This window comes from Astyanax mexicanus, chromosome 4, assembly GCF_023375975.1.
Source record: "Astyanax mexicanus isolate ESR-SI-001 chromosome 4, AstMex3_surface, whole genome shotgun sequence".
Lineage (NCBI taxonomy): Eukaryota > Metazoa > Chordata > Actinopteri > Characiformes > Acestrorhamphidae > Astyanax > Astyanax mexicanus.
Genome location: NC_064411.1, coordinates 4,994,329 through 5,022,100, shown reverse-complemented (window position 1 = coordinate 5,022,100; position 27,772 = coordinate 4,994,329). Strand labels below are relative to the sequence as shown.

At 39.5% G+C, this 27,772-nt stretch overlaps 3 protein-coding genes and 1 long non-coding RNA gene across 7 annotated transcripts in view; 1 reads left to right on the top strand and 3 right to left on the bottom strand.

Annotated features, from left to right (window-relative positions):
* LOC111190593 (zinc finger protein 239-like) overlaps positions 1 to 20,708 on the bottom strand; it is a 35,762-nt gene extending 15,054 nt beyond the window's left edge. The window contains exon 1 of one of the 2 annotated variants that reach the window (XM_049477861.1): positions 20,563 to 20,708. The gene's annotated coding sequence lies outside the window, so the exon portion shown is untranslated. Of the gene's footprint in view, positions 1 to 6,780; positions 6,870 to 20,562 lie in introns of those variants that run through there. The other variant, XM_049477860.1, reaches the window with a different exon arrangement.
* LOC103028529 (NACHT, LRR and PYD domains-containing protein 3) overlaps positions 1 to 27,772 on the bottom strand; it is a 383,714-nt gene that overhangs the window by 129,153 nt on the left and 226,789 nt on the right. The gene's annotated exons all lie outside the window — the stretch shown is intronic.
* Positions 1,086 to 4,879, top strand: LOC111194518 (uncharacterized). The gene is made up of 4 exons (XR_007438736.1): positions 1,086 to 1,235; positions 2,546 to 2,603; positions 2,908 to 2,972; positions 4,468 to 4,879. It is a non-coding gene; the product is annotated as an uncharacterized LOC111194518 (long non-coding RNA).
* The window catches only part of LOC125801133 (zinc finger protein 658B-like), a 171,781-nt gene continuing 168,809 nt past the window's right edge, over positions 24,801 to 27,772 (bottom strand). For all 3 annotated transcript variants that reach the window (XM_049477294.1, XM_049477292.1, XM_049477293.1), the window contains exon 2: positions 24,801 to 27,749. In XM_049477294.1, coding sequence (XP_049333251.1) covers positions 25,792 to 27,603 — 1,812 coding nt within the window. In that variant the 5' untranslated portion in view covers positions 27,604 to 27,749 and the 3' untranslated portion in view covers positions 24,801 to 25,791. The remainder of the gene's footprint in view (positions 27,750 to 27,772) is intronic.

The window sequence follows — 27,772 nt, the reverse complement described above, 5'->3', positions numbered from 1 at the left end:
GTGTGTGTGTGTGTGTGTATATTGAAGAGTTAACGTTTATTATACCTTGGGTGTGTTGACAAATATCCTTCAATAATGATTACTTAACTTTAGCATCTATAATTACATAATCATTGTGTGAAACCTTGTATTTTATATGCATTTATATAGAAGATTATCCAATCCTCACATTGTATTTTATACACATTTATATAGAAGTTTAACCAATACTCACAATATATATTCTTTACACATATAGTTAAACTTTGCTTGATCAGGCATGTAACTAACACAGACTCTATTATATGTCAAACTAACCCACATGATACATAAGGCATTTACTAACACATAGGATCTATTGTATGGCGGACTAACCACGCGCCACTAACACATTAACATATAACATATGAAATCTATTGTGTGACTGGTGTAGCTCACGCTTAAGGCATTTTGGTCACTGCATGACCCTAACTAACGGCCATCAATCATCGACTGGTGCACTCTGTATGAACTAAATTGCTACAGGGGAGGCTCTTAGATCATAGCGGCCTTCACTGTGTGTGGGTGCCTCCCTAAACCTGCAGCTCTTCAAAGCGGGGAGTGACGCACACAGATAATGCCACAATGTTCAGTTCTGGCTGGACACAGTCAAGGCCAAGCACTAGTGGTCCGGTCAGACACATGAAACGGATTACTAACACGTGAAATTATGCATACTAACATGAGATGATTTTAGCAACGCCTCATCAGCAGGTTTCACGTCATTTGGGGTATAAACATGGAGTCAGATCAGAGGGGGGTCAGAACTTTTACTATTTGATGGCTGTTAACTGTCTTGTATGTATTGGTTCTCCTGAATTCAGTATTTTGTAATAAATACTTGATTTGCTTTCAACTCCACTCCACCTGTCTGCAACTCTCTCCATCAAAACGAACACGCAGGGGAGTTGTACCCCGGATGCACTGTAAAAAGTGATTCTAGCTCGAAGTAAATATTACTTAAAAAATTATATGAAACGCAAACAATTAAATTACTTTAATGTTGTTTATTTTTTTTTTTACGTTTTCTGAACTTATAATTTGCATTATAAACTGAACTAAACAAGCTTGTCAAAATCTACTTAATTTTTTTTAAGTTTCAAGCAACAATGTTGAACTGAGTTGACACAACTTTATTTGAATCAGTTCAAATTAAAAGAAGCTTTGGTTCAAATACAGAGCAAGACGTGCACCATTTACAGCCGTTCGACTGGCAGGTAAGCAATGTTAAATACATTTCTCCTAAAATATTCATGTCCAACCTAAAAGTTTACTTGCCAAATAACATTATAAGAGTCTAATTGTAGAAATACATACATCGTGGTTAGATAACTAGTCAGCCCTCACTTTTGGCTGACGTTTCTGGTGAGCTAGAAGATTGTTTGGCTACACAGCAAAATGCTAACGTGGGGCCTCAGTGTGTGGATAAGGACTGGGGATAAGAGTTAACTTAGCTAGCTAGCTAGTCTGGAGAGCATATTTAGCGGGCAAAATGCTAATGTGGGGGCTTGGTGTGTGGATAAAGACTGGGGATAAGAGTTAGCTTAGCTAGCTAGCTAGTCTGGAGAGCGTTTTTAGCGGGTAAAATGCTAACGTGAGGGCTCAGTGTGTGGATAAGGACTGGGGATAAGAGTTAGCTTAATTAGCTAGCTAGTCTGGAGAGCGTTTTTAGCGGGTAAAATGCTAACGTGGGGCTCGGTGTGTGGATAAGGACTGGGGATAAGAGTTAGCTTAGCTAGCTAGCTAGTCTGGAGAGCGTTTTTAGCGGGTAAAATGCTAACGTGGGGCTCGGTGTGTGGATAAGGACTGGGGATAAGAGTTAGCTTAGCTAGCTAGCTAGTCTGGAGAGCGTTTTTAGCGGGTAAAATGCTAACGTGGGGCTCGGTGTGTGGATAAGGACTGGGGATAAGAGTTAGCTTAGCTAGCTAGCTAGTCTGGAGAGCGTTTTTAGCGGGTAAAATGCTAACGTGGGGCTCGGTGTGTGGATAAGGACTGGGGATAATAGAGTTAGCTTAGCTAGCTAGCTAGTCTGGAGAGCGTTTTTAGCGGGCAAAATGCTAACGTGGGGGCTTGGTGTGTGGATAAGGACTGGGGATAAGAGTTAACTTATCTAGCTAGCTAGTCTGGAGAGCATATTTAGCGGGCAAAATGCTAACGTGGGGGCTTGGTGTGTGGATAAGGACTGGGGATAAGAGTTAACTTAGCTAGCTAGCTAGTCTGGAGAGCATATTTAGCGGGCAAAATGCTAACGTGGGGGCTCAGTGTGTGGATAAGGACTGGGGATAATAGAGTTAGCTAACCTTGCTAGTTTTGTTTTGTATTTGTTCAAAATTTAACTTGCCTGTTGACCATATTTTTAGATCCACTTAGCGATTTAGTTATTTCACACTGTTTTGAGTTGTGCACTTGTTCATTTAAATATCAAAGAGGTTTTCCAGCGCATAACTAACGTTACTTTGCATCTGGAGTCAAAATTCATGTTAAAGCTTGACCAGTATACGCTACACAAAAACTTCTCTATCTTCAGTGCCAAGGCCGGAGCGTCAGGAAGAAGAATGCAAGGCATAATGAGCTGTTTGGTCAAGGTAAGTTTATTTTTATTTTTAAATAAAGGTGCCAATAAATGTGCAGTACTGTAGGAATGTTTTTGTTTTTCTTACAATTTTAATTCACGTTTTTTGAGAACACTGTAAAAGAGATATTTGAATTAGCAACAGATTTTTTTAGCACCCGACATGAGTAATCTCATTCTCAGGAGAAGCTCCATCTTTGTTGGATCTTGTTGGAATAAACAACAATGAGCCTGTTTGTGGCACTTTATTAAGAACAAAAACAGCAGCATTACTTGTGCTTTTATAAAATTGATTAAAAAATGTTTTGTTTGTCTAGGGAGCAGTCACCACTGAGCGTGGTGGAGTATGTGGGGGGAACATGGCCTGCTCGCAGAACACTTTGTAAGTAAAATCTGCAGTGATTGACATTACAGTGAACTAAGCACCATTTGGGGTAGTACTGTACTAGAGGTTTTAACATTATTGACTACAGGAGCATATGCATGAGCTGAAAGTAAAATTCTCACACAATTACCCAGCAGTTCTTTAGAATTCTTTTTTAAGGGTGCTAGTTGTGCCAGCTCACAGTTGTGGCGCACAGATATTTTAAAGTAAAGATCAGTTATGCAAAATTATTTTTACTGCCTGGTTTGTTGACATTTCTCAGGGGTGGCAATGTTTATTGTGTTTATTAGCGTTGTAACTTTATTTTAAATAACATTTATCTATATACAGTACAGTGCAATACATAGACCACCCTTTGTGCACTGTGCGAGTTATTCAGAACAGAACATTGCCCAAAAGATCAATAAAACATAACTTTTTTTTGTATTTTAGGTGTATTTTCTAGTTCACAGCTGCAAAGTCCAGATTTGGGCGTTTGTTGCTGTTTTTGCTTTTCACAATCCAAGTGTTCCCTTGTTCTATTGTGTTCAAGTGTGGAACAAAATATTTGTGTATTTATTTTAATTTCTCATTAAAGACACATTTTTTCAGACTCATAGCATTAATTGTCTGATGGACACATCTGAAACCATATATTTCTTAAGGGTGTTCTATAACTTCAGTAAATTATTGTATTTGTTTAATTCTCCACTATATTTTCCTGTTACTATAAAACAATCACTAAACCTAACAGTAACTACAAACTACAAACTACAAAATATTCCCTTTTATCCTTATATTTAACCCAGGGGAGGGCAATACATTTTTCCAAGGTGCCAAATGAGGAATTGCAACGGTTTTAGAGGGCCAGACTATTATACATAGCTTGGTTCTGCACAATACATGTATACTGTAGGGCTGTACAGCATTTATAATAATAAAGCAATAAATGCATTTGTATGTTTGTTCTACCTCAGTTCTTTTTTTAGCTCAGTGAGAGAAATCTGGACTTTTTGGGCTTAGAGAAGTGCATTAATGTCAGGCTGAAAACCTGTTTTCTAGGACTCCAAGCTGTTTTATTTTTCAGAATTATTACTGGAAACATACATAATGAATACAATTAATGTAAGACTTTTGAGGTGCTGTTTGATAACCCTTTGATTTGCTTATTTTATAGCACAGCATTCTTTTTAGGTCATTTTTTAAAATATTACACTTTTACAGATCTGGTTAAATTATGTTTATTTAGCTGTAAAACTAATTTTTGTTCCATTTTCATTCTCTGCAGGAGAAGCGCAAACCTACGTAATACACTAAGATAATACACCGTTTAGATGCGTTCGAAGGTTTTCGGTGCTGATAGCGCAACTTAGATTTACTTTTCTCTTCTAATTTAACAACAATCTCGCATGGGCCGGTTCAGCAACCCTAGTTAATTTAAGGACAAAGTATGTCTTCAATTATTTTTTTTGTAGATAACCATCTACATTTGTATTTTTTCATTTTTTAACAGGATGAGGGTGAGGTCAATATTTCACAGCACATCATGAAGATCTTCACAGTGAAGGAAGAGGGTGCAACAGAGGATGAAGGTACCGTCTTTGAGGGTCAAGAGGTACTGGCTGGTCTTGGAAATGTCCCACAGGCATGTGCTGCACTTCTGGGGTTCATATATGCCTTGAATTTGCAGTACCCTAAACCACTGACATACACATTGGAAGTGTTTCAGAAGCTTTTTATGGAACAGGATGGACTGAAACTTTCTCCCAAGGTGCTGTCTCTTAAAACAACAGCTGTTAATTAAGCCTTGCTATCTCGAATAGGCTTGAAGGAGAACGCTGGTGTAAAGTTGACTTGGTGTAATAAAACATGATATTTTTTTTTTTACTAAAACCTGCCAATAAATGCAAAAGTGGTTAAAAGTCTGAGAATTGATTTATTTGAGTGGTAAGTAAGTGTAGTTATATTTTAAGAAATACAAAAGCAAAAAAATTAAGGCAATAGTTTGCATGGATCTTTCTATGTCGGTAGAACTTTAACAAATTAGTTAAAACAACTCAAATTCATAGATTTTAATTTTGATTTAATGTAGTTGTGTTTATTAAAAAAAATAGTAGAAAAAACTTAAATATTTTAAGTTAATGGTAGGTAAAAAAAATAAGTTGATATAACTTGGTGTTTTTTAGTTATACTATGATAATTTATTTAAGTATATTTTAAGTGGCTTAGACAAGTTCCATTTACTTAAAAGAACAGAAAGTTATTTCAACTCAAAAAGATCCATGCAAACTATTGCCTTAATTTTTTTAAGTTCTTTCAACGCCTCATTTTTTACAGTGCATGGACCAATCACTCTTCATAGACACTCCACTGGGGGCTGGAGATGCTGCTCTCTTCTCCCTGTAAGCAGATCTTCATGATGATCCATGATGAGAGTAAAGTGTGGAGTAATGTGTTCCTTTACTAAAACTTATTCACAGGTTCCTGACTAACTTCTTCATAACCGTCCCAGAAGCGTCCCGAAGCTTTCTGTCAGCTGCCCCAAACTAAAAAACACTCGTCTAATAAATATACATATTTTAATTTATTTAACAATACTGTTGAATATATTTGTGTTTAGTCAAGTCAAGTCAAGTCAAGTCATTATCAACCGCTTTATCCATTAAGGGTCGTGGGGGGGTGCTGGAGCCTATCCCAGCAGGCATCGGGCAGAAGGCAGGATACACCCTGGACAGGCTGCCAATCCATCGCAGGGCAGACAGACACAGACAGACAAACAGACACATTCACTCACACACTCACACCTATGGGGCAATTTGTATCTAACATCCAATCAGCCTAACGTGCCGTCTTTGGACTGTGGGAGGAAACCGGAGCACCCGGAGGAAACCCACGCAGACACGGGGAGAACGTGCAAACTCCACACAGAAAGACCCGGGTCGCCCCAGCCGGGAATCGAACCCAGGCCGTCTTGCTGTGAGGCGGAAGTGCTACCCACTGCGCCACCGTGCCGCCCCATATTTGTGTTTATGATGACACAATGTCATCACCTGATTAGATCATATGTATTTTAAAGATCTGTGTCTAGTTAATAACATGTATTGGTAAGAGCAATTACACAATTATACTGTATTATAAACTAAAAGGTATATTTTTATACTGAACTCTAACAGAGATACAGATCAGAACAGAATAGAAGTCTTTCTGTGAGAAGCTTCGTTCCACAGCTTTAATAACAAACCCAATCACTTCCATCTGATCTATATAAATGCAGCACATCAGGATTTCCTCATTTCTAATGCTAATGTAAACCCAGACAGCGTGTGGTAAAATCCGAGACGGATCCTCAGAATGGATCTGGTTCAGAGTTCACTTTTACTACAGACTAATACGATCCAGATTTTGAGCAAATCGTCACATTTATGTTAAAATATATGGACCATATTTTTGAACATAAATGTGCAACCACCACATACCATAGCAACCACCTAGCAACAGCATAATATCACTACAGCAACCACCTAATACTGTTACTGTGCCAGAAGGAAACATATTATTAATATTAACAATTAGATATTAAAGGCAGATATGTACTTTAAATACAGATTACACAGAAACACATTCTACTGTAAGAATAACTGTCTGGTTTGTTAAGCGTTTCTCTGTGTTTAAATACAGCACAGGGTTCTGACTTTGGTCCAGGAGAAACTCTGTTCTCAATATTTTAAAACTGTTAAATATGCAGATCACAGGTCCAGGATTAGAGCTGAAACCATTACAATACAAAACTACTTTACATATTAAACCCATCACTTAATTTACTCACTTTAGGACAGGAGGTCCTCCTCCACTGCTGGAGTTCTGAAGATCCATCATTTACTCTTCTTCATTCACACACAGCTGAACACTGCCGACACCGACCCCTGAGAACAGATCAGCCGTTACAATAAAACCTTTATTCTTACAATAATGACATTATCATCAGAACTGCATTAAACAAAACCTGATAAACTAACAAAACAAACCAAACAGAGAACGATACATGCAGCCTAACAATCCGTTAGCAATCGAATTACTGGCTCAATCGGAATAGAGCACGTCCATGTAAACAACTCAATCGGAATAGAGTGGTCCGATTGAGGCCATTCCGAATACAATTTTCGATCGAACGAGGTGGATAATATTTTAATAAATTCGATACAAAGAAGAATGACAGCCTTGTAAACACCTGTACCCGATTACATCCCCAATCGGAATGTTTAAGTACATCTGCGCATGTGCCACAGCGTTTTAGAGCCACTCTTAAAAAATAAAAACAGTTCGCTTCGAGATTAAAGTTCAAATATAAGGAGCAGTGTTGGGCACGTTACTTTGAAAAAGTAATTAGTTATAGTTACTCGTTACTTCTCCAAAAAAGTAACTGAGTTACTAACGGAGTTACTCCACTATAAAAGTAATTAGTTACCAGTAAAAGTAACTATCGCGTTACTTTTTATTATTCGCCCGTCAAAAAAAGAAAATCAATTATGCATTTACTATTATTATTAGAAAAATAACAAACGAAAATAAACCCAAAATGTTGACAAAAATATAATCTAACGAATTTCAAAAAAACAAAACGAAATTCTCCACAGAACCAAAGAAAATTACTAAAACTTGTAATACTGAAAAACATGAAAAACGCGTCTGGGGATGAAATTAAACAAACCAAGCCACACTCAAAGGAAATATGTATATATAAACAAAACAAAATAATGGACAAAAACAACAATTTAATGCCCGTTAAAATGGTATTAATATAACAGCTACACCAAAAGGGAATAGAGCTTAGATCGGGCGCAAAAAATCCGACCCGACCCAGCCGGAGCCCGTGCACGTTCTGCCCGAGCCTGAACCATGAACTGTCATTATGAGCCGGACCCGATCCGCCCCATAAACTGTCTGTTTTCGGGCTGATTGAATGAGCGAAATATAATCAGAATTATGTTAATTTACACTGTAACATAAAAGCATAGAACTATTATTTAATTTAAATGTTTTTTTTAAGAACAGCTACACACAGTGCTGCAAGTCAAACGCGGAGGCGTTCACGTGCGCCCAGAGCTACGTGATTTCATTTTTCATTATTATTATAGTTTAATTTTATTTTGTTTTTATTTTTTCTGTTCAGCAAGTTTTTAGGGTGGGCTTGCTAGCGCGAGCGCTTTATACAAGAACTAAAGGACCACGAGGTGCCGCGCGCTCGGCACAACACCCCGCTGTACAACTCCGCTGTACAACAGCGCTTATAAATAAATTAAACACGAAAATGAGGGTATTCTATCTGTAATTTCAGTTCGTTTTAGTTATAAACACAAAATACAGTTCGAGTTATGTTTTTTCCTTTTAATTACCTTTTTTATTAGATTCAGTTAACACAAATGTTTTTTTCACTTTCAGTTTTCGCTATTTCGTTCGCTGTAGTGAACAATAATAATTGGTTACTTAGCAACATTGTGATTATCACATCAGAGCTTTATATAAAATAAAAAAATAGGAGCTAATAGGAGCCTTCTCTAAAAGTGGAAGCAGCAGCACCACAAAAACCGGAGCAGCTAAAAAGAGTTTAACGCCCTTAATTCGGAACTTGGGCTGTCCACGGCAATCACTGAATTAATTAGAGCACGCAAATCGTCACAATTGTGCCTCACTTCACCTCGCCAAACCACCTAAACCTACAGGCACAGCGGCCAGAAGCTCAAGTTCACCGGACAGAGGATCGGTTAGGGCAAAGCGAAGTAAAAAAAAGTGCGGCCAAAGTAACGTGCAGTAACGGGGTGTCGGAAATGGTAACGGCGTTATAGTTACAGTCAGAGTAATTAGTTAGATTACTCGTTACTGAAAAAAGTAATGGCGTTAGTAACGCCGTTAGTTTTAACGCCGTTACTCCCAACACTGATAAGGAGAGGAGATATTCTTAGTATTTTAGGTATATTTACTTCTTACTGCTTAAGCTGTAGTTTAGGAGCGGTGCAGAGGGAAACAAGCGCTCATGAGCTGTTATATATCACCATCAGTTATCTACATTTATAACCTGCTGATTATTAATGCTGTAATGTTACAGTTACTGTACACAATATAGTGTTTAGATTTTCCCGTGGTAGCCTCCCAGAAGAGCGCGCGCTCCTGCACGGAGATTTTCGTTCCTTAAAAAAAAAAAAATAATAATAGTAATAATAAAATAATAAAAACTGTATTTATAAAGCACTTTTCATACATTAAAATTCAGCTCAATTTTCTGTACATACAGAGAGGTAATAAACACAGTAAACTATGTGACTATGATATTAAAATAAATCAATTAAAATAAAAAGTAACAAAAATATAGATCACTACATATATCGATGTATAATAATACAAACACAAAATATTAAAACAAAGTTTATTAAAAAATGTCTTCAGACGCTTTTTGAAACTGTTTACTGATGCTGCTTGCCTGATCTCAACTGGTAAACTGTTTCATTTCTTTGCAGCATAAAAACAAAAAGCTGCTTCTTCTTTTCTCTTCTTGTCTGTAACACTATATAAAATACACTGTATAAGATTATAATAGCTGGTCTAAAATAATTATATTATAATGTTTTAGGATGTTTTTTTCTTTGGTCGCAAAACCCGATCTAAAAGGCAGCTGAAATGTCCGCGCAACATCGCGCGCTCTCCCGTGAGGCTTCTCGTGGCTAAAAGAACACCCACCACGGAAAAATCTGCACACTGTGCGTGCCTCGCTCTTACACTGCAGCTCACGCAGTTACAGCTACATTTCCTTTAAAATATTACCACTTTATTCTCGTAATATTACGATTTTATTTACGAATAGATAAAGGAGTGATAAATCAGTACTTGCCTGGATTTTTTAGATAAAGCTGTGCAGTATCTTTAGCAGACTAGAGAGCAGACGACGATAGAAAGCTCATTACAACCAGAAGAGACTTGAGACTCGACTTGGATTCGTGACCAAAGACTCGAGATCATCTCTGATACCAACTGTAAACTCTGGAAACATAGCTAGTTATGCTGTTGCTCCTCTCACGCTGGCGGACATCACCTGATGCTCGTTGTCATGGTTACGAGTACACTAAGCGATACCACACATGCGCGTCATGTTTGATCGGATTACTTATAGCGTGCACATAAACGGAGAGTTTACTCAGACTATTGGGGAAAGTGTACATATAAACACCTCAATCAGATTCTAGAATCGGAATGAATTCTTTCGGATTGAAGGAAAGCTTTGCATGTAAACATAGCCAGTGAAACAGCAAGTTTTCTGTCAAATCAGTAAGCCAAATAACGTTACTTAGTGAAATTACCTTTTATACCTGAACTTCTCCTCGCTTTGATCACTAAATCTTCCATTTTTACATTTAATATTGTACAAGCTGACTTTTATTTTGACGGTAGTCACATGACTTGCCAGCACCAACAGTTTGTATACCGTGGTGTCAAATGAAGGATTTTAAGTTTTACAGAGCTGTGAAGAGTTTTGATCACATTCACGCCATCCTGCAACAAATGAATGGGCATGGAAAGTGTGTGTGTGTGTTGGTGGAGGAGGGTGGGGGTGTGTGTTGAGAGGGATGGGGGGTTCGCTCTCATGCTCTCTCTGAGAATAAAATAAACTGATATTTTGATGAACGTGTTGTACCTCATTTTTAATGGTTAGTAGGATATTGATACAGGACCACATTTGGAGACATGGTATTTGGTTCCCATTTCTAAACATGAATCACGGAGTTTTGGCAAATTTATGAGCTTGCTAATAAAATGTACCATGCAGAATTTCAGTGAGGGATTAACTGGTTAGTTGTTAGACACACGCAAAACCAGGTCCAGACAGCTGTTATTTATAATAATGTGCTGTGTATTTTACATAAATTCTTTGTTAGCTTGAGAAGTACTACAACTGGTCAAAGACCACATGCCCAAAAGATGGGTATAACCCAAATAGGTTTGCTATAATGGTAAACTAATTAAATTTATAAAATGTCTTATACACCTGTTGACACAGTGTAAAACGCACAGTTTATAAATCAACTGCTCCAGAACAAAGACAATTATTAATAATGATCAATTATTATTAATTATAAATTATTTTCTGGTTGATCTTTGTATTTTGTTTGTAATTTATCTCCCAGTCTATCTAGATTACAGAAATGTGAAATGTGAAGTAGTTTACAGACTTGGTATATGTAAAAATAAATAAAAACACCATAGGCTTATACATTTTAACAGATTTTTTTTGAATTATAATTAGTTTAAACATCTATCAGTCTATCTAGAATTCAGAAAACGGAAGTTCACAGCGCCGATTTTTTGTTTTTGTTTTTAGCAACATACAAAACACAACAATATACAATAGTACAAACTCTTGTAGAGGATCACAGCTACAATTTAGAAGCTAGGGGGAGCATACACAAACATACAGACTAGAGGAGCAACGTAATAAAATGATAATCCTAGACAAAAGCTTACTAGAGATCTGGTGTGAGATGATACTAGCAGTTTTCCATTTTCTTAATTTACTTAATGAAGAATAATATGACTTAAATTCATTAACGAAACGGGGGAAATGTGGAATTTTGCTAAAAGTAAAATTACATTTATGGCATCAGAGAAAGCTGAACTTAAGTTTTTCAAATAAAACAAAATGTCCTCTACCTCAAAAGAAGGAATATTAAGTTTGATATTAATCCAATTTCTGATGTCCATCCAAAAAGTGTGTGAATATTGACATGAAAAAAAACAAATGCTCCAGAGATTCATTTTCTGACTTACAAAAAGTACATAATTCAACATCAAAATTGAATGTTTTTTCAAGAAACAGGGCTACAGGATAAATCATATTTATAATTTTGAAATGGGTCTCCTTCACTTTAGGAGATATGGGCCAGTTTACAAATTTGGAATAATCAAAAGTCATATTAATATTCTTAGTATTAGGAAGTTTCTTGAAAGAAGGTCCATTATATTCATAGTAAATCTTTTGTTTCAAATCATCATTGATAGTCTTATTATTACACTTGGAGTCAACTAAATTACAGTCGTTCACTTTTAATGTGGGCATCGAAACAGTCACCTTTGAATATAAAATGACTTGTTTGATTAACTGAATCAATGCTAAAGGAATCGCTTTGCACACCTTCTTAAAATCTTTAAAACTCCTAAGATTATATTTTTCACTTACAAAAGGTAATTTACAAAAACAATACCTTTGTCATACCAATCTTTTATAAATATTGAGTTCCTACCCACTGTGACTGCCCTATTATTCCATAAAGTTGATCCATGATGGGAGAAGTTATGTTGAAAAATCTTTTTCCAGAACTGAAGTATTTGTTTACGGAAGTATGATAATCTGACTGGAATCTTACTAATTTCAAAATTACACTTCAGAAAGAGATCAATTCCTCCCAATTTCTTAAAAATGGAACCTGGAATATGGAACCACATTGAATTTTGATGCATAATAAAGGTTTTTAGCCATTTAATCCTAAATGCGCCAATCGTGGCTTCAGAGTCAAATGCATTAATACCACCTTTCTCGTATTTTTTAACTAATTGGGACCTTTTAATATGATGAGTCTTATTTTTCCATTTTTTGTGGTGATGTGTACGTAGAATGACATGGATACACAACCATGGAAATGCCATCTGCTTTAGTCAACAGGTTTCTTACAAAAACAGTCAAATCCCTTGTGCGCCGAAAACTGTTGACAGCTGTGGCTACCCGATCTGTGCCCCCTGCTCAGTTTACAGAGCGCATGCACGGCACAAATCTTTTAAATTTTAAAAGAAATAATTAGTTTTTGAAGTGATTTTACCGAGAAGGTTAGGTAAGAAGTGGAATTTTACTTTTTGATTAACGTTGATTGGCTAACTAATTTAACAGAAAACTCCATATTGTACTGTAATAATACACATGTCAGGGCCAGACAGGAAGGAGACTGGTGCAGATACAATAAAATAACTTTTATTAAAGTTATAGAGTAAACAGGGGTAGTCAACAGAAACAGGGTCAATACCAAAAATGCACAGTGTAGAGAAACCATACCATAAACGGAGGACAGTCCAGAGTTCATACACGGAAAGGCAGTATCACAGGTTAGGCAAAAATCCAAAGTACAATAAACAGTCCAGGTCACACACGGTAATCCAACACAAGGGAGCAGGCAAAAATCAAAGTCGGTAGAAAACAAAAACAGGATCATACACGGAAAATAGCAAGGGCAAGAGAAACGCTTTGTATTGTAGGATTTACCAAACAGATACTCGGCGAGGTGTGAGTGTGAGCATGGTCCTTAAATACTCTGAGTAATCAGTACTCGGGGCTTCCTGGTGGCGTCATGTGACGTGACATGTGATCGGGAGTGTGTGTTGTGTCATGGAGTGGTGCGTTCTGGGTATTGTAGTTGTTACTGTGAGAATCGCAGATAGAGCTGGATGTGGGAGACACAGACGTGCTTTCAGCACCAGACATGACAGTACCCTCCCCCTGAGGGACCGGAGCGGAGGCAGAACGGGGCCGACCCCGGCGACGACCACCCGGCGGACAGGGAGTACCGGCGGGAGGTGCAGGTGTCGGAGCGGAGGTGCCAGACAGACGGGGCTCACCAGAGCGAGAAACCCGACGAGTTGGAGCAGAGGAGGTCGGAGGACGCTTGGGACGTCCACGGGGCCTAGGAGCAGGCTTACCAGGAAAACGAGCATGAAACTCCACGAGCAAGGCAGGATCCAGCACGTCTTTGGCAGCCACCCAACAACGCTCCTCCGGACCATACCCCTCCCAATCGATAAGGTATTGGAGTACACCCCCACGTCTGCGTGAATCCAGCACCTCCCGGACAGAATACGTGGACGACCCCTCCCCCTCCACAGCCGCGGGTGGAACATCAGCCGGTGCAGCGTCAGCGAGCGGACCCGGGACCATAGGCTTGAGGAGAGATACATGGAAAGAATTATTAACACGATACTGAGGGGGTAACTCCACCTTGTAAGTAACTTCATTAATACGTGACAAAATCTTAAGAGGACCAATAAACTTAGGCAGGAGCTTTCTACAACTACCCTCAAACCTAAAGTCCCGGGTAGAGAGCCACACCCGATCTCCTGGTTGGTAGTCTGGGTTGTCACCACGGTGCTTGTCAGCACGCTCCTTGTACACGCGCAGTACCTCAGAGACTTTACGATGCGTGTCTTCCCACACCTGCTCACTGCGCTTCATCCATTCATCCACAGCCGGCACATCAGTGGACACCGCTGTCCAAGGAGCTAGAGGAGGCTGAAAACCCAGAACACACTGAAAGGGGGTGAGGCCAGAGGTAGTGTTAACTAGGGAGTTTTGTGCTATTTCAGCCCAGACGAGGTATTGTGACCAATCAGTGGGATGTTTGAAGCAGTATGTGCGGAGGAATTTCCCGAGTTCCTGATTAACCCTCTCACATTGACCGTTACATGTAGGGTGGAACCCAGAAGTGAGACTGACATGTACACCGAGATGTTCAAAAAATGCCTTCCACACACGAGAAGTAAATTGAGGACCACGGTCAGACAAAATATCTTCGGGGATACCAAAGTGTCTAAATACATGCATATAAATAGCTTGAGCAGTTTGGAAGGCAGTAGGCAGAGCTGGGAATGGAATAAATTTAACCCCTCTAGAGAAACGATCAACAATAGTGAGAACTGTAGTATAACCCTCAGATACAGGCAGATCAGTAACAAAATCAACCGCTATATGCGACCAAGGTCTCTCAGGTACAGGGAGAGGTAGTAGCTTACCGGCTGGAAGGGTTTTAGGCGTTTTACATTGCGCACAGACAGAGCAGGAGGTAACGAAAGAGTGAACATCAGCACGCATAGAATCCCACCAGTAACGGGCAGAGAGTAATTGTAACGTGCGTGTGACACCAGGATGACCAGAGGTTAAAGCGGAATGAGCCCAGGTGATGAGCCTGTCTCGAAACTGAACGGGTACGAACGTTTTACCCTGAGGACAGTCCTCAGAATTGGGCTGATTAGCGTTACTTTGGCGAATCTGATCGTCTAACTCCCATTGAATGGTTGCGATCTGAACAGAGGGAGGAAGAATGCGTTCAGCCTCCTGGGGCTGGGATGCGCTGTCCACAGTGCTGTAAACCCTGGACAGCGCATCAGCTTTAGTATTACGGTTTCCCGGACGGAACGAGATCGAGAAGTTAAATCTAGAGAAAAAAAGAGACCAACGTGCTTGTCTCGGATTAAGTCGTTTAGCCGTGCGGAGGTATTCCAAATTCTTGTGATCAGTATACACAGTGAACGGATGAACGGACCCCTCCAGCCAGTGACGCCATTCTTCTAGAGCTAATTTCACAGCAAGAAGTTCCCTATCCCCTATCCCATAGTTACGCTCCGCAGGGGAAAGCTTGCGTGAGAAGAAGGCTACAGGAAACAATTTGGGTGGCGACCCACTACGCTGAGAGAGAACCGCGCCAACACCCGATTCGGAAGCGTCCACTTCCACTACGAAGGGAAACTCGGGATTAGGGTGCCTAAGTACAGGGGCTGAAGTGAACGCAGCTTTCAGCTCACTGAAAGCGCGATCTGCTTCGGTTGACCACTTCAGGATTTTAGCAGCCCCCTTAGTGAGAGCAGTCAGGGGCGCAGCAATGGAGCTAAAGTTACGGATGAACCGCCTATAAAAATTAGCGAAGCCAAGGAATCGCTGGAGTTCTTTAATGGTCTGGGGCACTGGCCAATTAGTAACGGCAGTTACTTTCTCATCGTCCATAAGGACACCGGAGGAACTGATAACGTAGCCGAGAAATGTGACCCTTTGAGTGTGGAACTCACATTTCTCGGCTTTGGCAAACAGACTATGTTCTCTCAGGCGTTGGAGAACTTGGCGGACATGCTGAATGTGTGTGGGGAGATCTGGTGAATAGATAAGGATATCGTCTATAAAAAGGACAACAGAGAGATTAATGAGATCGCGAAATATGTCATTCATAAACGACTGGAATATAGCTGGGGCGTTAGCGAGACCGTAGCTCATGACCAGGTATTCATAGTGGCCGTTGGTGGTGGAAAACGCCGTTTTCCATTCGTCACCTTCCCTGATGCGAATGAGATTATAAGCGCTACGGAGATCGAGTTTGGTGAAGTACACGGCATTACGTAACTGTTCGAGAGCTGCTGGGATTAACGGGAGCGGGTAAGCGAACTTTTTAGTAATGTCGTTTAAGCCTCTGTAATCTATGCAGGGTCTCAAACCCCCATCCTTCTTCTTCACGAAGAAGAAACCTGAACCAACTGGGGATTTGGATGGGCGAATGAAACCCTGCGCAAGAGCTTCACTAACATACTCTTCCATAGCCTTCTCCTCATCACGAGACAATGGGTACACACGAGCTTTGGGCAGTACAGAACCCTCTATTAAATCAATAGAGCAATCATAGGGGCGATGCGGAGGTAACTCAGTAGCTTTAGCTTTACTAAACACATCAGAAAAATCATAGTACTCGGAGGGAATATCAGGGGTATCTACAGAATTAGGGCTTTCGACAGAAGTAGATTGCAAAGAGAGTGAAATTAAAGATAAACAGTTCTCACGACAGAAAGGAGACCAGGCAGTGATGTCTCCCAGGCTCCATGAAATGACGGGGTCGTGTGTCTTTAGCCATGGCGCTCCCAAAACCAGTGGATGTTCTGTGCGTGGGAGCACATAGAGAGAGAGCTGTTCCACATGTAGAGCGCTGGCTTGAAGGGTGAGAGGAAGAGTCTGCAGGGTCACAGGTTTGGAGCGTACAGTCTCTCCATCGATGGCATGGATGGAGATCGACTTGGGGAGAACTTTCGTGGGTATGGCGTGCTCCTCCACCAAATCCAGGCTGATAAAGTTCCCCTCCGACCCAGAATCTACAAGCGCTGAGACACAAAAAACATCCGTTGGAGTGGTAATAATAACAGGCAACACGAAACATTTTTCTTTAAGTTTAGAAACAGGGGTACATACCACGTTAGCGCGTGGAGTACTCTCCACGCGCTGTCCCAGAGCAGACGCTTGAGCAGAATTGGGCCGGAGTTCACAGTTAGCCCTTAGATGATCTGGACCACCACAATAGAGGCACAGGTGAAGGCGTATGCGACGCTGCCTCTCAGCGACGGATAGTCTGGATCGTGTGATGTCCATGGGCTCAGGGCTGGGTGCAGGCGCAAATTCCGGAACTGGATTCCCGGACTGGAGTAGTGCAGGGCGAACCGCAGGAGTGTGGCTAACAGCTTTGGGCTTACGGGAAAGGAGCTGATCCAGACGGATAGACAGAGCGATCAGCTGATCCAGGGTGAGTGAGTCGTCCTTGCATGCAAGTTCTCTTTGAATCTCAGGGTTAAGTCCGTGTCGAAACATGGAGATGAGAGCAGGGTCGTTCCAACCGCTGCTAGCAGCTAACGTACGGAACTCCAGAGCAAAGGCTGCCACAGATAGTTTACCTTGCTTCAAGGTAATCAGAAGCTCTCCACTAGATTGCCCATAGCGTGTATGATCAAAAACGCTGCGAAAAATAGACAAAAAAGTGTCGTAGCTGGATTCAGAAATGTTCTCCCAAATAGCTGTAGCCCAGTCCAAAGCCTTGCCAGACAGTCGAGAAATTATAAACCCGATTTTAGCTTTATCAGAAGCAGGAGGTGAGTTGCTAAAAAACACGGAGCACTGGAGCAGAAACCCATTACATTTCTCAGTGTTTCCGTCATAGACTTCGGGTTTACACACAGCGAAAAAGGGAGTAGTGGTTTTGTTAGGGCTGGCTACAGGACTAACCACTGGGCTAGGGTTCTGGGTGGACAAACCCCGGAGGTGACTCATAATCTCGGCTAGCTGCTGCTGTTGGTTAACCTGGTGGCGTGCTAGCTCGTCAACAGCTTGGGTCACACCAGCGAGCGTTTGCTGGTGCTGACCTAAAAGCCGACCCTGGTTAGCCAAACCAGACTTAATAGACTCTGTATCCGCAGTCTCTGTCATTAAGGCCGAGTATCTTGTCAGGGCCAGACAGGAAGGAGACTGGTGCAGATACAATAAAATAACTTTTATTAAAGTTATAGAGTAAACAGGGGTAGTCAACAGAAACAGGGTCAATACCAAAAATGCACAGTGTAGAGAAACCATACCATAAACGGAGGACAGTCCAGAGTTCATACACGGAAAGGCAGTATCACAGGTTAGGCAAAAATCCAAAGTACAATAAACAGTCCAGGTCACACACGGTAATCCAACACAAGGGAGCAGGCAAAAATCAAAGTCGGTAGAAAACAAAAACAGGATCATACACGGAAAATAGCAAGGGCAAGAGAAACGCTTTGTATTGTAGGATTTACCAAACAGATACTCGGCGAGGTGTGAGTGTGAGCATGGTCCTTAAATACTCTGAGTAATCAGTACTCGGGGCTTCCTGGTGGCGTCATGTGACGTGACATGTGATCGGGAGTGTGTGTTGTGTCATGGAGTGGTGCGTTCTGGGTATTGTAGTTGTTACTGTGAGAATCGCAGATAGAGCTGGATGTGGGAGACACAGACGTGCTTTCAGCACCAGACATGACAACACAGAATAAACATGTTAGCAAATTAAAGTATCTATGCCCATGCTGTTTAATAAAACACTGTTAAAACACTGTAATAATACTTAATAATAATAGTTAATAATAATAATTATTATTATTATCATTATTATTATTATTATTATACAATGCAATAAAAGATGTGAATGTGACAATAAGAATAAGAAGTCACATCACACTTTAAGCACTTTGACATTGTTTAAAAAAATACACAACTAAACAAACAGCATTATATACTTAAAGAATGGAAAAAACTGAGAAGAAACGGAATAGAAGAAACTAACATTTGGGATGAGAATTATTTGGCATTATGAAGTAAAAATGTAGTATATCCTGTTACTTATTATCTGAGCCAATAGTTAAAGGAATTTTAATAAAAAAGAATGTTTAAACATTTGTCATTTAAAAACTAGTTTTTACATTTTACAATGTTTGTAACTGTTGTAAGCATGGTTAATTTATGTACATTTATTGCAAATGTTCCCAGTATATGTAAAGATATGTCTAATGTCGTAATTTAATGTTTAATTTAAGAAGCATTATGGAGAAAATACATTTCTTTAGCCCCTGACAGCATGTTTTATACTAGGCAAATAGTATAAATATGTAGATTTCAGAGGTTTGACTGTACTAAAACTAGTGTTGCTGGGTAATACAGTTTTGCGCTGGGACTTTATTAATGTATTCTGATTCAGGAGACATAACTCTTTCATAAAAGTAACATTATAAGAAAAAATATATTTCTTTCAGCCACTGAAAGCATGGTAAAATTTACTTTAGCACATAAGTGCCACACTTCTTTACCAATGCGAACCTAAATCACTGGGAATTGGAAGAACTAAGACGAACTTGGCTGAAGGTAAGTTTCTAACTTTAACTCGGAGCATACTAAACGTGGTCAGCTCCGTTTCTAGAACAGGTAATTGAATCAGGCAACACTAAGATTTACTGGAGATAGAACTAACATCACAATAAAAGTCCCGCCCTTTTATACAAATATCATTTTTGTGTTATAATTATTATAATTTTAAATACAGTTATTGTAGCTAACATTTTCACCATTTGACCAAAAAAATCAAATGAAATATAATCCGTATTCAGAATAATGATCCTTATTGATTTATCCCCAATACTTCTGTTCTGTTCAAAGCATCTACCAAACCATTTAATTTACCACTTAAATACAAATTCAGACGCATTAAACAGCTAAACAATGTCTTCTTTATTATATCTGAACTGTTGTGTTAATGCTCCAGCCTGATGCTTCATTTACACTATCTAGCACTGAGTCTTGTGAAGCAGTTTTGTGTTAAATCCACCCTGTTCACTCTGTAACACAAGCACCCGTCCACCTGACCCTCTATTTCTGTACATATATTACTGAGAAAACTCTGATTCAACATGCCATCATATTAATAAGGCACTCTGTGTATTGAATATTGGAGTAAAATAAATGATATTGGGCAGATACAGTCTGCTTCTGATAGATACAATAAACGAACCAATGATAAATATTTTCAACAGGACAATTTTAAAATCGTATTGTAATTGTTAAGAAGAGCTAGCTGGTATTAAACCATGTAGAAGCCACTGTGGTGCATCTGATTAAAATGCTGGAGATGATGTACTCTGAAAACAGTATTTACTGCAGCAGAGGAGTTGTGGTATATACAAAATAGATGAATGCAATCCGACTGTGTGAGTGTGTGATTCTGAAACAACAGATATAAAAGGGATACTTACTACTTGAAACACATTACTGACTACAATTTACAACACTAACACCTAAACAAAGATACACACTCCTATCAGGTGTTATCTGGTAATAATAATAGGCAGATCAGAAACAGCTAGAAGCTATACAGAGCTATACAAAGAGCTGATCAGTTAGCATAGCATGTAACTCCTTGAAAGTACACCTACAACTAGGAAAGTAATAGTTATCTACACTTTATGAATAAACAGCAGTGTAGGTACTTACAGGTATCTGAATGCACACAAGAATTAAATGTCCTCGGTAATCCCACAAAACTTTACTAAGCTGCACACCGTCCACTATCTCCACTGTTCCTCTACAGAAGTCCTCTCTATCTGTGGTATGCAAGCCCCCAACTGAGGCCCCTCAGTCTCAGCATCGCTCTGATTGGCTAAACAAGCGGAAGCATGAGGGTTGCAGGCACTGTGGGTGGGACTCAGTGGAGGAGCTATTTAGCTCCTGAAGTCTTTGGGCCAACTCTTGGCTCTTTGTAACAGTAATTGTAAAATATAAATAAATATAAATAATCTCAGGTGTGTTTGTGCTTCTAATAATGATATAAAACATTATGTTCTAAAGAACAGATTCTTCTATTAAATCTCTGCAGGCCCTATTTACCATAATAAGAACAGAAACATTCACCAAGACTCACTGATTTGTACACTGTAGAGAAAAGAATATATGAATTATAAGAAACAGTGAAGGTGTGAGTAATGTTTTAAAAAAACAACTAAATTTAAGTTTAAGAACTGTGTAAATAAACGTTAAATCTGTTAGCTATTAAATGCTAACAATTAAATAAACTGAGGTAAAATTTGAGGATAATTTACTCTTACTGAGGCAAATTAGCTTAAAACAGATAGTAATTTGTAGAATTGTTAGAATGGTGGCAATTAGTTCCTCCAAACCATTTAAAAACCTTTCTAGGTCACAGAAAACAGAAAATAAATGCTCTTTCTCCTCAGAAACTTTGGGTACATTCAGTAGCTAGCTTAGCCAACACTAGGAAGCTAGCTAATTCAGCTTTTTCCTAACTTACCAAAAATCAGCCTTTAATTATACTAATTAAATCTGAATTAGTTTAATCTCATAAATTTACCCATAAATTATTCGTGCTTTTCTCAGTTTATTAAACAGTATAAGAGAAAGAGAGCTAATTCACTGCTAACTCTGTTAGCTGCTAACAGGCTAATGTTGACAGGAATCTGACAGGAGAGAATCTACTGCTGAATCAAAGCCTCATAAAGAGCAGGGGCCTCATTTATAAAGAGTGCGTACGCATAAAAAGAGGGCAGAAATGTGCGTAAGCAACATCTCACGCAAGAATTGTGATTTATAAAGAAATACTTGGCGTGAAAACGAGCGTACATTTAAGCAAGGTTTAAGGCATGCGTATGCCTTCAAAAGTGTGCGGAGAGAGCGGGAATTAGTGGCATCATGTGGTAAAGTAGGGAATTGTTAGTAAATGCGCAAGCTTTTCTTCCTTCCGCATATTAGTTACCACATAAATCAAAATTAACAAAGGAAGATTAAGCATTACTTTACTTTATTTTTTACTTTATTACATATTTGTTTCTGCATGTATAGTTAAAATTATTTCTGTATATTATTCTGTATTATATGTATATGTAGTGTTAATTTTCCACTAACTTGTATATTTCACTTTGTAGTTTATATCAGTTTTATTTGTATTATCTGTTTTATCTCACAGTTGTAAAATCTAAAGGTGCTCTATATATATATATATATATATGTATATATATTAGCCGGGGCTACATGAGGAATATGCGAGAGTGGCGTATCCCATACTGAGATACCGAATGAATGCTTGAAAGAGAATACAAATTACATTTAAGAAAAAAAATATGCAAGAAATAAAAAATAAATAAATACCGGCCGTAAAACACTGTTAAACTGCTTTGTTTGTACATTTAGCTAGGCTAACTACCAATAATAATGGTCAGTAAAACAGCAAACACTGTTGTTTGGACATTTAGTTAGGCTAGCTACCAATAATAAAAGTCAGTAAATCAGCAAACTGCATATTTGAACATTTAGCTAGCTAGCAAACAATAATAATAGTCATTAAAACAACAATTGCTACATTTGTACATTTAGCTAGGCTAGCTAACAATAACAATAGACAGTAAAGCAGGAAATGCTTTGTTTATACATTTGGTCAGTAAAATAGTTAATCCTGTATCGTGGCACGAGATCTCACGAGATTAAGACGTGACGATATTTCTCGTCAAGCTTAAACCTCTCACAGTTTAGTGTGGACTTTTTAAGATACAACACTGGCAACTGGCAACACAGTAGCAGCGAGTTTGGTGGTTGAGCAGTGAGCAGAAGAGGAAAATTCGGGGAATTTGCATAGAACAGAGGTCACGGGCGGACCGTGGTCCGGGTCCGGACCCAAACCTATTGAGAAGGATTTAATTGTATACACGCTTTGCGGCGCAGTAAATCACAGACCAATCACGTGTGAGGTAATATCACCAACCACTCTCTTCAGTCAATCAGATCTGTGCAGACGTGGAAAAAATAAATAAATAAACACACCGCTCCTCACGCGGGATCGAACCCGTGTTGTCAGGGTCGCGGTCCCGCTGCTCCGGCTGTTGAATTGGGACATGGCCGTGAAAAAACGCCTTTATAAGGAGATAGTGAGCCTGGGCGAGAATGGGCGGAAAAACGAGAACGGACGAAAACTAAAGTCACGCCGAGTGCGACAGAGAGACAGGCGAGGAATTTTGTATAACTGGATCATTCTGAATTCTAATTAAATACTCCTGGCGTAGAAGATGCTTCTGCTACTTTTAAGTTGTTTGTCTGGCTGCATTTTGGCTCCAGTGGAAACAATAAACGGTAACAGAGTGACCAACAAGACTGTACTGTGCTTAAAACATGTTCTGTCTCTGTTTGCACTTCAAGCATAGTCTTAATATGACTGGTTATGCATAGTTACATTACAAGAGATTTAGGAGAAAAAAAACACAAACCATAGTCTTAATACAGGGGTGTCAAACTCATTTTGGCCGAGGGCCACATTGGCATATTGGCTGTCCTCCGAGGGCCAGATGTAACTTATAAATGTAATAAAATGTAACCAAATGTAATATATGTAAATGAATGTAATTACTCCTTAATGTTAAATAACTCTCAATATATTATTTATTCAATCAAATATTACAGTTGCATGGAAAAAATGTTTGCTTGTTGCTCTATTAACATAAATCCTTTTAATTTGTCATGTCATGAAATCCAAAAACTCCATCAATCAAGAACCAAACTATTCAAGTGAATAGAAATGACATGACATCAAGTTATATTAACTTTGAAATCATTAACTGAAATAAGGCTTAATAAATATAAAATCAAATTGTGAGCTGTTAAGAACATAGCATTTCCTCAGATTTAGCAGTTCCTCATCCAACCACTAGTGGGAGCTGCAGCAGCAGCACCACAAGTCCGCAGTCTTTACTGAGTCAGAGCTACAGCCCAGCCACGGGCTACAGGGCTCAGCTCAGCCAGTCTGGAGCGTTTTTAAAATTTTTAAGTTCTTCTGTGTATGAAATAAAGATTTTTGTAACCGAATAATACAGCTCTCTACAGTTCATCTTTCAGCCCAATCACCTAACAGCAGCCGTTTAGAGCATGAGTCACTGCTGGGATTACATTATAAACAGGTCAGTTATCGCGCTGCTAACCTCAGGATGTTTATAACTACGGAGTTTAGTGGACACACCACGGCTGCAAGGTTAGACTGTTGAAGGCTACTGAAGACTATTAAAGGCTATTGGAGGTTATTGAAAGGGTTATTGAGGGCAGAAATTAGTAAAGGCTGGTTAGATAAGTGATTCACGTCCTCGTACTTTGCTGCGGTGAAACTGCGACTAGCGCTGTCCCAGTGATGTTTATTAACGTCATTAAAACAGATTTTGTCAGCTATTGTCTTATAAATATTTACACAGAACTTATATCTCTCCTAAAAAGCGTTTATTTTGGTCAGTAACACTCTTCGTAACACAAAAGGCATACCGGTCTTTCGCCTTGAAGCACAGCCGTCCGTCTGCATCAACTTCTCTTTTTCTGGACATTATGGGATAAACATTTATATGTCTCAATTCCACCCGCGAAGTTACACCTTCCCTCCGGCAGGGTTTCCACATCAATGACTACACTGCCGTGTAGTGGCAGTAAGCCGTAACTTTGCGGGTAATACAATCGACAAGCATTGTGGGAAATGTATTTTTTGGTCAAAGAACGCTTCTGACTTATTTATTATAGACACTAAGATCTTACAAGCTCTCGCGGGCCACATAAAAAGACGTGGCGGGCCACATTTGGCCCGCGGGCCTTGTGTTTGACACATGTGTCTTAATATAACTGGATATTACAATCTCAGGCCTATAGGTTTCATGTCAAACATGTGTTGAGAAAACACAATGAGACTGGAGATCTGCAATATAAAAGCCGTTTATTAAAACACACATGGGTAAATATAGAGGTGAAGTAATACGAAGATAATAGTTTGTACTGGATAAAAACAATTAAGAAACTACATTATTTGGATATTCTTAGTAACTTTGGAGATTAAAAAAAACATAAGCAACATTTAATATTCAATAAGGAAAAGATAAGAGAGTATAAAACTTGAGTAATACAACACAACCAAATATCTCTCTATATCCCTCTATAGCAGGGGTCGGCAATTAAGTTTGGCCGCGGGCCAGATTTATTCCAAGCCATTACATGACGGGCCACAAGCACTTGGCGGGGGGGGGGGGGGGGGGGGGGGATGGCGGGCGCGGTGGCGGGAGGGCGCTCTTAAAATGACAAGCAGACATTCAAGTGGGCTGATGTGGGTGAAATCTGTGGAATGACCATTGGGGGCGCTATTAATGATATACCTGTTTGTTAAATAAAAAAAAACAAACGAATAAAAAAAAAATAACAGAATAAAGAAGCTAGCAGTTATCTAACAGCCCGTGGCTCTATCAAAAATCTTTAATAAATTTTTCTGTTTTGGAAAATTAAGTTTCTAAATAAAGAGCATTTTTGAGACGGACAGTCCGATTTTTTTTTCATTATAGTTCAACCTCACGGGCCAGATGTTTCTTGCTTGCGGGCCGCATCTGGCCCGCGGGCCGCCTATTGCCGACCTATGCTCTATAGTAACAGATTTTTAATTGGACTGAACCATAGACAAACAAGAACACCAGCAGAGGGAGTGAATGAGCCTGTAACCTTACTGCGCAACAGTAACTAACCTAAAAACTGAGCTCTGTCTCACAAAGAATGTCCTGGAATATTCAAACTTAAAAGACATAAAAACATAACATGGAATTCTATACACATCATCCCTGGATAAGAATAGTTTTGCTGAACCTGTAAAATCCATTGTTAAATACAGTTCATATTTGTTTCTGGTGGAATTTATGATTTGCGCTGTTAATTGCCATGGGACAAATTTGGGACATTTTTCTCTCCTGTGTGAATGCGCTGGTGTTTTTTGAGATCACTCTGTGTAGTAAAACTCTTCTCACAGTCTGAGCAGTAATACGGTTTCTCTCCTGTGTGAATTCGCTGGTGTTTTTTGAGATCACTCTGTGTAGTAAAACTCTTCCCACAGTCTGAGCAGTGATACGGTTTCTCTCCTGTGTGAATGCGCTGATGCCGTTTGACAGTCTCCAGTCGATTAAAGCTCTTCCCACAGTCTGAGCAGTAATAAGGTTTCTCTCCTGTGTGAATGCGCAGATGTATTTTAAGTTTACTCTGTGTAATAAAACTCTTCCTACAGTCTGAGCAGTGATATGGTTTCTCTCCTGTGTGAATGCGCTGATGCAGTTTGAGATTACTCTGTTTAGTAAAACTCTTCCCACAGTCTGAGCAGTGATACGGTTTTTCTCCTGTGTGAATTCGCTGGTGTTTTTTGAGATCACTCTGTGTAGTAAAACTCTTCCCACAGTCTGAGCAGTAATACGGTTTCTCTCCTGTGTGAATTCGCTGGTGTTTTTTGAGATCACTCTGTGTAGTAAAACTCTTCCCACAGTCTGAGCAGTGATACGGTTTCTCTCCTGTGTGAATGCGCTGATGCCGTTTGACAGTCTCCAGTCGATTAAAGCTCTTCCCACAGTCTGAGCAGTAATAAGGTTTCTCTCCTGTGTGAATGCGCAGATGTATTTTAAGTTTACTCTGTGTAATAAAACTCTTCCTACAGTCCGAGCAGTGATGCGGTTTCTCTCCTGTGTGAATGCGCTGGTGTATTTTGAGAGCACTCTGTTCAGTAAAACTCTTCCCACAGTCTGAGCAGTGATACGGTTTCTCTCCTGTGTGAATGCGCTGATGCATTTTGAGATTACTCTGTTGAGTAAAACTGTTCCCACAGTCTGAGCAGTAATACGGTTTCTCTCCTGTGTGAATGCGCTGGTGTATTTTGAGATTACTCTGTTTAGTAAAACTCTTCCCACAGTCTGAGCAGTGATACGGTTTCTCTCCTGTGTGATTGCGTTGGTGTTTTTTGAGATTACTCTGTATAGTAAAACTCTTCCCACAGTCTGAGCAGTGATACGGTTTCTCTCCTGTGTGAATGCGCTGGTGTATTTTGAGATTACTCTGTATAGTAAAACTCTTCCCACAGTCTGAGCAGTGATGCGGTTTCTCTCCTGTGTGAATGCGCTGATGCCGTTTGACAGTCTCCAGTCGATTAAAGCTCTTCCCACAGTCTGAGCAGTAATAAGGTTTCTCTCCTGTGTGAATGCGCTGATGTATTTTAAGTTTACTCTGTGTAATAAAACTCTTCCTACAGTCTGAGCAGTGATATGGTTTCTCTCCTGTGTGAATGCGCTGATGTTGTTTGAGATCACTCTGGGTAGTAAAAATCTTCCCACAGTCTGAGCAGTGATATGGTTTTACTCCTGTGTGAATGCGCTGGTGTATTTTAAGATTACTCTGTTGATTAAAACTCCTCCCACAGTCTGAGCAGTGAAACGGTTTCACTCCTGTGTGAATGCGCTGGTGACTTTTGAGATGACTCTGTTGATTAAAACTCTTTCCACAGTCTGAGCAGTGAAATGGTTTCACTCCTGTGTGAATGCGCTGGTGTTGTTGGAGATGACTCTGTCGATTAAAACTCTTTCCACAGTCTGTGCAGTGATACGGTTTTTCTCCTGTGTGAATGCGCTGGTGTTTTTTGAGATCACTCTGTTTAGTAAAACTCTTGACAGAGTGCTGATGTTTCTCCATGTCGGGACTTGGCTTCATTTGTCTTTTAAATGTAGCAAACAATTTTTGCGTGTTCTGGAGATTCTTCTGGATGGCTTTTGCTTCACCTCTTTCAGCAGTTTAACTTTGCTCTTAGTTAAATATCCTGGTTGTTGGTGATGAATTTCAGGAAAATATTTTAATTTCTGGAAAACACAAAGAAAAATGC